General features: G+C 40.4%; 1 protein-coding gene across 12 annotated transcripts in view; it reads right to left on the bottom strand.

Annotated features, from left to right (window-relative positions):
• LTBP1 (latent transforming growth factor beta binding protein 1) overlaps positions 1-13,891 on the bottom strand; it is a 461,690-nt gene that overhangs the window by 107,822 nt on the left and 339,977 nt on the right. For all 12 annotated transcript variants that reach the window (XM_032239266.1, XM_032239268.1, XM_032239267.1 and 9 more), the window contains 2 exons: positions 13,497-13,619; positions 9,668-9,787 (listed from right to left, as the gene is read on the bottom strand). In XM_032239266.1, coding sequence (XP_032095157.1) covers positions 9,668-9,787; positions 13,497-13,619 — 243 coding nt within the window. The remainder of the gene's footprint in view (positions 1-9,667; positions 9,788-13,496; positions 13,620-13,891) is intronic.

Genomic DNA, 13,891 nt, shown 5'->3' with positions numbered 1-13,891 from the left:
ATATTTTCTCTAGGTAAAGTAAATTAACAGGCATTACAGATTACCGTTTAGGAGATACTTATAAAACTTTTATTTTTCTAGGCTACTCAGGGCTGATGATGAAGCAGAATGCCTTGAAATATCTAGGGTAGCCTGATGTGTTTATTCTTTCTTTTACTTATCATAGACATAATTGCATGGAACCAGAATTCTGTCAAGCCAATCACTGTAGGCAGAACAGTTTGAGCTGAAAGTACATGGCTTAATGAGATTATGCTCCTGAGAAAATTGCAAGACAGTAAAACATAACCAAAGTATCTTTACAAAGAAGGAAGGTCTCCAGAGAGCAGCCACACATAAAAACACTTGGTGGATACAAATGGGGTAAAATTAATTCAGCATTGTATCATTAGTCCAGATTTCTCTCCTAAACTGAAGAATCGTGCATAAAGCTGGTCAGTCTACTGGATATCTCCTTGATGTCCCCGGATACCTCAGAGTCTTTATGGCCAAAACTGACCCCTTCCTGTCTTTTCTTTATGTTATTTTCCATACCAATATCTATTACCATTACCTACTGAAATGCCCAAGTCAGAAACCTGGGAGTTATACCTTTTAGAGTCCTTACTTTTATTCTCCCTCCTTCCTCACATTGTTGATTGCCCAGGAATATCAATATGCCTTTCAAATTTCTCTTAATTCACCTACGTTCATTCTTTCTCACCTGAGTTATTGCCATAGTCTTTTAATTTGTTTTTCTAAGACTTGGCTTCTCTAATCCATTATCCAGCTTGCAGATAGAATAAACTTTTTTCTAAAATACAAATCTGATAAAGGGTGTTGACTCTTCTACTTTAAAAACCTTCAATGGTTTTCAGTGTTCTTCAGTTTAGTCAAGGACACAAACTTGTGAGGCCCTGGTGGTAATGACAGCAGAAGGCGTGGCCCCACAGTTCAAGCTTCCAACCCTTGGGAGGATCTCTCATGAATGCCATAAGAAGTGCTATGCTTTGAAAATGGTTTGTCCCAGCTAAACTCATGTTGAGGCTTGGTTGTCAAGGTGGGAGTATGGGGAAGTGGTGCCTTGTGCCTTTAAGAGATGATTAGGTCATTAAGATGGGTTAATGTCTTTCTCTTGAGACTGGGTTAGTTCTCGTGGGAATGAAACTGTTCCCAAGAGAGTGGACTGCTATAAAGTGAGGTTGCCTCTGTGTTTTGCTCTCTTTGCGTGTACTTGCTTTACCTCCCACTTCTCCAGCATATTAAAAAGAACACAAGGCCCTCACCAGAAGTGGCCATCTGATCTTGAATCTGCCAGTCTCCAGAACCATGAGCTACATAAATAAACCTCTTTTCTCTATATATGACCTAGTTTCAAGGTGTTCTGTTATAGCAACACAAAATAGGTTATGAAGGAAGCAGGTGGTCCTCACCCCCCCCACCACCCACCCGATGGCTGCCTTATCGCTATAGCAGAGGTAGATAATTATGGCTCTGATTTTCATGGCGGAGCTTAAAATTTGTCTTACTCTAAGATATGATCTCACAAAATATTCATATTACCCAATTCTTCTAATACATATACATAATGAGTTCAACAGGTCTTTGTGATTTATCTCAGTTAGGAAACTTATCATAAAAAACAGTGTTGCTAGAAAAATTGGTTCTAGCCAGGTGCGGTGGCTCTTGCCTGTAATCCTAGCAACTCAGGAGGCTGAAGTGGGCGGAGTGCTTGAGAACAAGAGTTTGAGACCAACATAGCAAGCCCCTGTCTCTACGAAAAACCAATTTTTTTTAAAATTAGCTGAGTGTGGTGATGCATGCCTGTTGTCACAGCTACTTGGGAGGCTGAGGCAGGAGGATCACTGTAGCCCAGGTCAGAGGCTGCAGTGAGCTATGATCATGCCACTGCATTCCAGCCTGGACGAGACCTTGGATTGTAAACCTCAAATAGTTTACCAATGGGCTTTTGAGACATAGGAATCTGGCATTTGCCACTCACTAAATTAATTAAACCTCCCAGAATAAGAAACTTGCCAGAGGTATCAGATCAGACTTGGCAGGCAGATAATTCAAAGATTTATGCATCCATCTTAAAGCATGTATCAGCCTGGGCAACAAGGGAGACCCCATTTCTTAAAAAACAACAACAAAAACAATTTAGCTGGGCATGGCGGTGAGTGCCTGTAGCGCAAGCTACTTGAGAGACTGAGGTGGGAAGATCACTTGAATCCAGGAGGTCAAGACTGCAATGAGATGTGACTGTACCACTGTACTCCAGCCTGGGCAACAGAGCAAGATCCTGTCTCAAAAGTAAATATGTAAATAAAAGTAAAAATAAGCATTAAAAAAAGATATATCCATCCATCTTACTATCCTATCACGCATTCCAAGTTGATCCTTCTCACCTACGGTGCCCAGAGAGACTATAACAAATGCTTTGTTGAAAACTAGATGTGCCGTGCCTACAGGATTTCCTGGTCTACTCATCTAAGCACTGTATCAGAAAAGGCACTCAGGACAGTCTAGCATGATTTATCCTTGATGAATCCTGGCTGATTCTTATAACCATCACTTCCCTTTAAAAATGTTGCACCTCATCATTTGAATCATGCATTCTATAGTTCTTTGTCAAGATTAACATGAAGTTCAGTGGTCACTAATTCCCAGACTCTACCTTCTTTTCTTTTCAGGGGGAAATGAGAATATTACTCTCTCCACATCCTCTGGTAACTGTCAATTTTCCACAATTTCACAGAGATGATGCTCAGCTGGCCACTAATCCCACCGGCTCACTGTCTCATTGCCTTGGGGTGTAATTCATCTGGGTGAAGAACCTTTTTAAAATTTCCCTTTCTAATATCCTGGGAACATACCAGACTGTCTCAAGTCACTTCCCGGTGGGCATAACCCACCATGTACAGAGGGTATTCAGTGGCTGATGTCACCCAGTCATGTTCTCCCAAGCCTGTGCTCTTTTACACTTCATGTAGCAGCTGCTTCAGTTGGCTAGAATTTGTCCTGGAGCAATAATTTACCTGTATTACTTCTTGTACTTGCAATGAGATGAATATGTCAACATAGCCAATTATTTCTCTGACGCTATCCAACCTCAATTTGTTCCTTAATCACCAATATAGGGTTCAGTGAGTGAGTACCACTTGAGACAGGGATAAAGCATCTGATTCTAGCACTATAGCTACATGAAAACACAGGATTACCCCCTACCCCAACTGTGCATTACTTCAGTGATTCCTCAACTATTCTTCACACATAATCTTTTATACTAAAGAAGATGGGAGAACATATTTGGCAGAAAATCAAGCATGGAAAAATGAGAGACAGATGCTGGTCAGGCCAGTGTGATGAAACTACCTCAACTGCACTCAGGGTATAGTAAATCCTCTGAGTCTCACACCTCCTCTGTCAATTCTGTTGAAGTTAAAGTATGTGGTAGCAGCAGAGCTGCTGACGAACATTTGTTACATAATCCTCAAAGAATCATCACTGCTTTTCAGAACTGGAGAAGAACCAATGAATGCTGTGCACATCCTACATAAAGAGCCAAGGATGATCTCAGAAAAATCAAACCACTAATTCCACCAAATTATTAGCTTCCTCCCTCACCTTTCCAAAGAAACATTTTATCTTTCAGCAAAACTCAACTGCCACTACCTGTGGTGCAGACTTGCCATCTCAAACTCTAGAATCCCCAAGCCATCGTTTTGTTTGTTTGTTTGCTTGCTTGCTTGTTTTGAGACGGAGTCTCACTCTGTCACCCAGGCTGGAGTGTACTGGTGCAATCTCAGCTCACTGCAACCTCCGCTCCTGGGTTCAAGGGATTCTCCTGCCTCAGCCTCCCAAGTAGCTGGGACTACAGGTGTGTGCCACCATGCCAGGCTAATTTCTTGTATTTTTGGTAGAGACGGGGTTTCACCGTGTTAGCTAGGATGGTCTCCAACTCCTGACCTCATGATCTGCCTGTCTTGGCCTCCTAAAGTGCTGGATTACAGACATGAGCCACCATGCCTGGCCATCCCAAACCATTATTATTGCTGCTTGTAAGGGATGATTCCAGCCCATGTGGCTTTCTCCGTTCTATGCATTTTTATTTTCCTTATTGTCTTCATTATACTGTTTTGTTCTCCACCTTTCTCATGTGTACACAAAGGGTACATGAGATACCGTACAGAACAAAACACAGGATTTAGAGAAAAGATAGGAGGTAGTTCTGATATTCATTACCTATAAGCTTTAGTAAGCCCATTCACTTGTTTGGGAATCAATTTCCACACTTGTACTACAGGGATAATTACTGTGGTGATCAAATGATACAATCATGTCAAAACCTTCATAAACTATATAATGAGAAACACTTTGTTATAATAATTAATGTTCCCACAAACCATGGTCCCTGCTTTCAAAAGTTTGTTTTTTGTTGTTGTTTTTATAATTGCAAATCTTCTCTGGTACACAGGAGACACATAGACAAGTGCTTAATAAATAGCTTAGTGATTGATTAGAAGCATCCTTTAGCATATAATCATTTAGGGATAACGCTAATGTCTATACATAAAATATGAAAGAGGTACATGTTGTACTGAGTTGCAATCTTCTATAAAACAAATACCTGCTGTACCAAGTCTTCAATTTCAGATTCATCTATGAATATTCATATAAGCCACTGAAGTTAATACTGAATCTTCAAATCTGAAAACAAATCCTAGTGTGAAAAGGACTTCTAGAACAATGAGCTCTCCATGTTTTCTGTCCAAGTTATTCTTCAAGTATTCTGTGCCAGGTCTTGGTTAAGACAGTAGTTAATCAGTTGTCAAGTAGACTGAATGATACTAAATTCTTCAAACAACCAAGACATACATTCAGAGAGCTTAAATGGGAGTCAGAAAGTCATTCTCAACTTAATCAGGGACTAGAAAAGAAAGATTACTTGGAAAAGCATCTCAGAAATTTGTGTTACCAGATTACAAGGTCTATCAAGAACTGAACTACAAAGCAAGACAGTAAAGTAAACCCCCAAAAGGCTAGCTGCATATATCCAATGGGTGGCATATTCTGTCTTGTGAAGGTGAGCAATGACAATAAAGGAATGGAATGGAAACAGCAGCATTATTATAGACACCTAAACATTTGTTAGGAATTACTAATGACCCTACAGAGAAGTATCATGGCTCCCCAAGAAATACATTCCACCTGAGCAGAAACAATAAGAAGTTGGAAGGAGTCAATAGATATATCATACTGAACGTGCACTATCTTGTCTGATCTTGGAAGCAAAGCAGGGTTGGGCCCGGTTAGTATTTGGATGGGAGACATCGAATGGAAACCACAAAATTATTTAAATCCCATGACATGGGAATAATTAAAAAACTGTATGTCATGAGCTTCAAAAAGCCAAAGAGAATATAGTTATATAGAAGAATGTGATATGCAATTTACTTTACCAAGTATCAGTTATTTCTACTGCATTTCTTATGTTTGAGGACAAGAGCAGTAAAGAGGCGGGTAATAGTTGGAGGAAGAAGAGTTATAGCATGGACTGGGTCCCACCATGTGTCAGATGCCTACTAGGTGCTTCATATTGCTTATTTCATTCTGATAATAAACCTTATGCAGCAAGTATTTCAATCCCCGTTTCACAGATCATAAAGCCAAGCTTCTGAGAGGTCATGCAGCCCAAACTCTGTCTAAATTCAGGGAACTAAGATCTCTACATTAGCAATATCAAATGTATCTTTAAATAATTAAATATTAGAGAGTTTCCTTGGGGATGGCTCTCATCGGGTTTGAATTGGGCCAGCTCTCCACAAGTCAAGAGGAACCTGTAAATTGAGTACCTGACAAGCTGGCTTCCCTTAAGAAAGGCCCTGGTTGAAACAGCCATTTGGAACTGGCCAGAACCCAGAGTGACGAAATAGTCATTAAAGGCGGGGATGGAGTGGGCAACAACTCCAGGCTGAATGTCAGGCCCAAGGAATACAGTGCTAAATGATCAAAGTGACTCTCAAGAGAAGAATGAAATCCATGACTTGAAAGAAGAAGACAGTAACAGAAGAGCCAACAAGAGTTGCCAAAAAGCATTAGGGATGATGTGTGTTAGGTAGAGTCTGAAATGATAGATATTGGAAGTGGATAAGAAACTATTGAGGATGAGGGATTGTATGACCTGAACTAAACACCAGGGAAAAATGTAGTCCCTCAGACGACACCTGCTAACATTTTGCCTATTTCTGCCCAAAACAATTTCTGCTCTAATTTATAAATCAAGGAGAAGCATCAATCAGTAAGATCCAGCTTACATGGCACGAATACAAAGAGGCCATTAATGGTTTCACCAAGTTCATCATTTAGTCTGTGAAAGAGGCAGAAAGTGAAATTGGTATAAAATCCCTGCAGAATACAGGGGTTGAACAGCAATGCTTAATGAAGTCATTCAATAGAAAAAGTCAAATCAACATGAAGATAGATGAGTTTAGAAAAAAACTATAAGCATAATGCCAAATGTAAGTAATGTTATATAAAACATTGTACATGTTTGATTATAACAATGTAAAAAATATGTAGTCAGTGAGAGGAGAGTTGCAGGAAAAAAGATACTAAGATTTATGGAACAGAGCAGCCCTGTGACATACACATTATCATCTCTACAGATGGCAACCAACAAATGCCAAATGTAGGATTTTTCACCAAAATGGTGTGATAACAGGAAATTTTCAGAGTCTTTAATGTTATCACGCAAATTTTCAATTAAAAATTGGGGCAAAAAACTCATCAATATATCCTAAGTTGTCAGAACTAAAAGGATATGAAAAAAAAATCACAGGTAACTGTTAGAGACAAAACAAATGACTAGCAAGGAACAGCACGTTAGTCACTTAGCATCTGGCTATTTCGACCACCACAGAATCTCTAAAGACTCTGTATCTTTTTCTTTACCTTTCTTCATGTCATGCTTCTCATCTGACATCCCACATATTGTACTTGCTTATGTGTTTATTTGTAAGCACAATGTAAGCACTAGAGTAAAACTACAATGAGGGAAGAAGCTTTATTTATGCACTCCCTATCTCCAGTGTTCTGGAAAAATACCTAGCACATAGTAGACACTCAGTATTTGTTAAAAGAATGAATAGATATCAAGTTATGTTAGTGATGAACTCAACTCCAAACTAGGCTTAAGACAAGGCTGCACCTTCTGAAAGGTATTTTAGGGTACTAGAAGTACAAAGACAGGGCTGGGCAGTCATTCACATGGTTGGAGATTAGCAGAAAAATCCAAGCCACCCATTGGTTCAATGTAAGCAGAAAGGCACGCTGCAATATCTGCTTTTTGTCACAGTCAGCTTCGCAACATTTGAAAGCTCTACTACTATAAAAAATTAAGATGGAAAATCTCTTTCGGTATTACCTGCAAAGGCCCTCATGAGAAATTTAGAAGAGCTGCAAGTCCAATATGAACAATATTGGAACTGCAATTAAATCTTGGGGGAGTAGCTTCATCTGTAAATTAAGCAGAGTCTAAAATTTTACCCAAAGCAGAAAGATAAAGGACACTGCCTCCATTTAACAATGGGAAATACACGACCTCAGCAATGCAATAGCAAAACAAGGGGCTAAATGTGGGACTTTGGCTGAATTGAGAAACACAGTGATCTAATAATTCTGCTTATGATTCTACTCATCTGGTTGACAAAAGTAAAATTAGTTTTAAATGAGGTGCTGTGCTTCTGTCACTGAAGTTTATATATATATATGCACATGTAGGTATAAGAATTCATTTAGTACTGTTTACATTGAAGAGCAATCACTTGCCAATTTGGTCAGTCACATTCCACTATAAATTCATGAATCAGGGCTGTGTTTATACTACTACTATGAAAGGTAGAGTTCAGGCTCTGCTCCTGGATTATTGACCAGGAGCTGAAAATGAGAATACACATGGAACCTTGATAGGCAACTATGAAATTTAGGCCAAATGGGAAAACTGAAAGCTATGTATTAATACTTTCTGACCAGCACCAGTTACATAAACAATTGCTTATCAAATAAACAACTAATGAATAAAAATCTTTTCTTCTTTTCCGCCAAGATCTACATCTCACAACTCCATCAGCAGAGACTCCTGGGCTGGGGATGGGCTTAGGGGCTCAGCACAGGGAGCTCCCTGCACCAGCTACAGAGGCTGAGCTGAGGCTGATTGGTGATGAGACTACGGCTTTAAAAGTGAGAGTGCTGCAATCCTTATTAAAACACCTAAACCTCTTCCCAGAGCTATGAGAATGAAGACCACCAGTTTTAACAGGACTAAGAAGGCTTTAAATTATTCAGTGGTCTGTCCTCTCATCTTGCAGCAAATCTTCCCGTGTTCTCTGGCCTTCTGCTTTCTTCTTCTTCCACAAGCCCCAGTTTACTGTGCCTGAAATGTTCTCCCACCCACTCTCTCGCCAGTTGAACCTCAACTCGAGAATTTTCCTAAGGGCAGCCCGTTCTACCATATGCTCTCACAGTATCATAGAACCCCCTTTCCAGTGCTTGTCTCAACTGTGAGTCGGCATTGATCTGTGAGATGTTTGGGTACATGTCAGTCTCCCCCACAAGACAGTAAGTACCCAAAGGAAGGGGTCATATCAGTTTTTCCCCTCAATCTATCCCAGAACTTAGTACAACTCTGTGGATACACAGTAAGTTTTGCCTTCTGTTTCTTATTTTAGAGACAGGGTCTCACTGTCACCCAGGCTGGAGGGCAGTGGCACAACCACAGCTCATGGAAACCTCAAACTCATGGACTCAAGTGATCCTCCCACCTCAGCCTCTCAAGTAGCCAAGATTACAGGCACACACCACCATACCAAGCTAAATTTTTTAATGTTTTGTAGAGATGGGGTCTTGCTATGCTGCCCAGGCTGGTGTCAAATTCCTGGTCTCAAGTGATCCTCCTACCTTGGCCTTCCGAAGTTCTGAGGTTACAGGCATGAGCCACCATGCATAGCCTATAGTAAATTCTTAAGCATTTGAGGAAGAAAAGAAAGAAGGAAGTAAGGAAGGAATGAAAAGTTTAATTCACATATTCAGAGTTCTGGTGTGGAATGGAAAAGAGTTCAAGTTTTAGGAAAAAAGATCACATGGTAGACACAAATGCAAACCATTAAGGGGGAGAGCTAATTGTAGCCCAGCTAATTAGAATCAAAGCAAATTTATCACTATCTTCCTCAGTGCCTAACACACTACTTTTGCTACTTCTGTTGAAAATGTGTGTGTGTGTGTGTGTGCGCGCGCGCGCGCACGTGCGCAACTCTGTGTGTTTTACCTAATTCTACTTGTCTGTGGTAGATGCTTCTTATGCTTCTTCTCTCTTTTTAAGTGTTCTGCTCTCCATCTCTCTTCCTTCCTGTAGGTCTTACTATCTTATTTGGTTTTGGATATTTATCACATTAAGAACAACACTTTGTTTCAATCCTAATTATTTGCCCCACCTAGAATTTTACATCCTTCATGCTAAGTCATTTTCCTATTTTCTCAATGGTTAGAAGTTACTGGGAACTTTTCTTAGAATGACATAAGATTTCATTTTTTCATTTTGGAAGAGGGCTCCATTGGCATTACACCACTCTATCAGAAAATGGGGCATGCAGAAGAAACAAACCTTTGATAAGTACACTATAGTACCTACCTAGGCACTGTCCGTTCCAGCCTTGGAATCCTTCTGTGCAAGGAACACACTGGTAAGATCCAGGAGAATTCACACACTGCTCATCTGGACAAGTACTTGGATTCAAACATTCATCAATATCTGAAAAATCAAAAAACTAGGTCATGCACATTTTATAATACCAAAGCAAAATCTTTTGTGATGAAGGGGGAAAAAAGCATGTTCTAATCTACATTTCAGTGGGAAAAACGACAATTGGGTAAGTGAGACATTGGGTCTATATTTCAATACATGGCAATAATGCATGGTGAAGCATACCTGAATTAAAATATTTGCACACATTCCAAGGAAGAACCTGGCCCCAGTTCTTCAACTAGCTGCATCTTGCTTCGCCACTCTAGGTGTTGGCACCTCCTTTAGGGCCAATTTCTGGACATGAAACCTTTCAAGTAATAGCACAGCTTTCCAGAAAGAAATACAAGGGATTGGGATGAGGGTGAGGGAGCCATATATCCACCCAGCTAGAGGTTCTCTCTGCAGACATTGGATACTCTAGGGAAATCCTCACTTTGGTTTTATGGGCCCAAGAACATCCTAGGTTTGAATAATTTAAAACCTTTCATATGATAGGGATTCCTTGGAGGTGGAAAAAAAAACACTAGGAGCGAGTGAACTCATCACATACTTCCTGGCCTTTCCAGAAAACATGGTGATATGACCATATGGTAATATTTTCTGGTAAAAATACACCTTATTTTTCATATTCACAGCTAACTGAAGTTATTAATCATCCTTTACAATTTTGGGAGAAAAAATCACCTAAAATATGGCTAAGTCTGTTGCAGAGATAACTGCTATGGCAGCTTTAAGCATTTTTAAGAATTGTTGAAACAACAAAATGAGGAAAAAGATACAGGAGAGAGTTCAACAGTTTAAAATTAGGGGTAACACTGTGGCTTCTAGCAGCATTTGAAATAAGTGTTTTGTGTGGAGGTGGATTTTGAATTTAGATGAGTGGATTTAAGGTTTAAGTGTCCCAATACACAACGTATATATGACTTTTAATCGTACCTAAAATATAAATAGATCGTCAGGACATAAACTAGAGAAAGAAAGAAATATATAATGGGTCCACTAAATATCCATGGGTATTTCATATCTACATTCTAGTAAATACTTAAAAATTATCTCCCATTGCATATCGGTAGATATGTGAAAAGATGCTTAAAGTGAAAAAGCTGAAGATGATATTAACAAAATAAGCACCAGGTCAGTGTTATAATTTTTTTTTTCTATCAGTAAAAATGCTTGCCAATAGCCAATGACACATAGTGGTTTTTTAGGTCAGATGTTCTGGGACTTCTTGTTCTACAAAAAGATGATGTTTGCCAGTTTCGTTTTCCAAATAGCATCACATTCTCCTCTGGATGCGATATTTTCAAAAAATAGAAATACAACTGCTAAATCAGAGAATGCCATTGAGACAGGCTGGTCTAATAAATAAGGTGCAATGTTGAGCAATACAAGATAACGTCCCTGAATTTCTAGCTGCTCTCACCTCTGCTTTGCCCTCTTATATACAGTGGGAACTACCTGCCTTGTAATATCTTAACAGAATAAAGTAAGGATGCATGAGATAATGTCTGCAAACTACAATAGACTCCTTGGAGACTGGTGCTATTTGAAAGCAACTTCGTTAGTGACAGCTGAGAAAATCTTCAGTGAGCCAGAAGCCCGGGGACGTTTGGTTCTAGTCCATGATGAAATTTGAAAACAGCCACGTTGCTTGGCTCCTTCTTTTCAAGCCTTTTCATGGGGATAGAATTATATATTATTTATCCTGAGAACCCCAGTTATCTTTCTGCTAAATAATTTTAATATATTGAATATTACCTAATATTCTCCTACAAGCTTTCAATTTAAGTACATAATTTTCCAATTTCTTTTCTATACCTTTTCATCCTATTACTTAAGTATCTTATCTTCCCATTCTTGATCTATCTAAGCACTTAAGAATCAGTGCTTGACTTCTTTGGTGGGGGCTGGAGGATACTGCTCTGCACATAAATGCTTGGCAAATAAACTTATCCCCTGTTTTTTTAAAGCCCTCCCGACAACTACAGAGGTACTGAGATCTATACAATCACAAAAGGAGTCAAGGATGGGTGAGATTTAAAGAAACTGTAACTTAACTAACAAAATAACAGCCATCATACAAGTTATAGCAAGATGAATTATTTCCATGAAACCCCAGAAAGTTAACTTCATGGCTCCCATTTTACAGGTGATGTACCACGTTTCAAAGGGGCAAAGTAAGGGACTGTGAGTCAGGCAGTTACTAAGAGTGGGGGTGGTGAGCTGACCCCACCGTCCTCGCTCTTCCCCATCCCGCGCTGCCTCTCTGCAGCAGAGGAGAGTTCCCTGGAAGAGGAGAGTGGAGACATTTTACACCTGTGCTTGTTCTGTAGCCTCTACAAGGCTCCATTCTGATCCAAGCTGATCAGAGATCCAGCAACATAAAGCACTCCCACTTGTCTCTAGATTAGAACCCAAGGGGCCGAGGCAAGACGCCAGCAGGAGAGGCAAGTGTAGGTTGCCAAAAAATGTCTAATTAGCTCTCCCTCCAGGCCTGGGTCATTACAGCACTGAAGAAAACCAACATGCAGAAGCCAGGGGACAGCTGAGGGCTGGCTGTGCCAACCTAGTCCATCCCGCCCCCACTAATAGAGCCCAATTCTATTAGGCTCTGCTGACGGGCAGAGAGGGAACCCCAAGGAACCAGCACCATGCTCATATGCCCGCAAATAATCCGTGCTCCTTCACTCTCATATTTCCACGGCAGATTTTCAGCAGAAGGTCATTATATTTCTTCATGAAAATTATTGTAAAAAAGTGCCACAGTGGGTTTTTTTGTTTTGTGTTTCGGAGACAAGGTTTCGCTCTGTCACCTAGACTGGAGTGCAGTGGCACAATATGGGCTCGCTGCAACCTCTGCCTCCCAGGTTCGAGTGATTCTTGTTCCTCGGCCTCCCAAGTAGCTGGGATTATAGGTGTGTGCCACCACATCCAGCTAATTTTTGTATTTTTAGTAGAGAGGGAATTTCAGCATGTTGGCCAGGCTGGTCTCAAATTCCTGGCCTCAAGTGATCTGCCACCTTCAACCTCCCAAAGCACTGGGATTACAGGCATGAACCACAGTGCCTGGCCTTGCCATGGTGGTTTCAAAAAGAACCAAAGCAACTTTGACACAAACGTGAACAGAAATATGAAAAGGATAATAACTGTGACCACGCTATAAATATTTTTATAACATTTCTATAATGAGCGAAAACTCATTGCTGTGCTCAATAATGAGGAAATTTTATCTAGCACAGTTGGAATCTGACCAAGAGTTGGTCAGACCATGGTTCTTAGGGAGTCTGTGAGAAAGTCCCAGAACACATGTGAAAGAAAGCAGCAGAGACAAAGGAATGTAAGTAGGTGAAAAGGTCAAAACAAAAAATCAACACTGGTTACACCGGTACCATGTTCCCAGATGACTGGTCTGGACTCTGTCATTAAGTCAGGGTTTGTACTAAATATGATGCAATTAATTGTTCTACGGTGATTTTACTCCAAATACCAGAAAGGGAGATACTGAAGTGAAAAATAAGGAGAGCATGAAGATGGAAAATAATCCCAACAGAGTCACTGAAAGGTGGAGGCAAAGAGCCTGTGAATCCAGGAAGCAGAAAGAGCTTGGATAAACCGGTGTCGTGCACGGAGTGTGGAAGGAAGCAAGAACCAGGCCAGCTGCCTACCAAGCCTACACATCACGGTCATGTGTGCTCAGCACTCTCAGCAGACTCACCCTCACAATGGCCTCTCCGGGTCATGCGGTACCCGCTGTCGCAGTATTCACACCGGAACGCCCCCACTGTATTGACACAGTGCCCTTCCCCACAGATGGCCGGCCTCAGGCATTCATCAACATCTACGAGGAGCAGAAAGTATGGTCGAGTTTTGTTTTCCAAAATTGTTTCAAACCCTTCCCATCTCCCAGCTTAGCTCAAATATAGTAATGAAGTAACTGATTTCTACTTTCCTTTTGATTCGACACATATCAAAATCACCCAGTTTTGATTCATGCAGGGTGGTCCAAAATTAACATTTAATGCATCTTGTCTGTGCACATATTTGACAGTCTTTCTTCAAAAATGTTAGGAAAAAAATCCATTTTTATATCACCCGGAATCTAGCAGAGTG

The sequence above is a fragment of the Sapajus apella genome, unplaced genomic scaffold (genome assembly GCF_009761245.1).
Source record: "Sapajus apella isolate SASKATOON/1434 unplaced genomic scaffold, GSC_monkey_1.0 scaffold44, whole genome shotgun sequence".
Classification (NCBI taxonomy): domain Eukaryota; kingdom Metazoa; phylum Chordata; class Mammalia; order Primates; family Cebidae; genus Sapajus; species Sapajus apella.
Note: the sequence above shows the minus strand (reverse complement) of the source record. Positions and strands in the feature narration are given on the sequence as shown.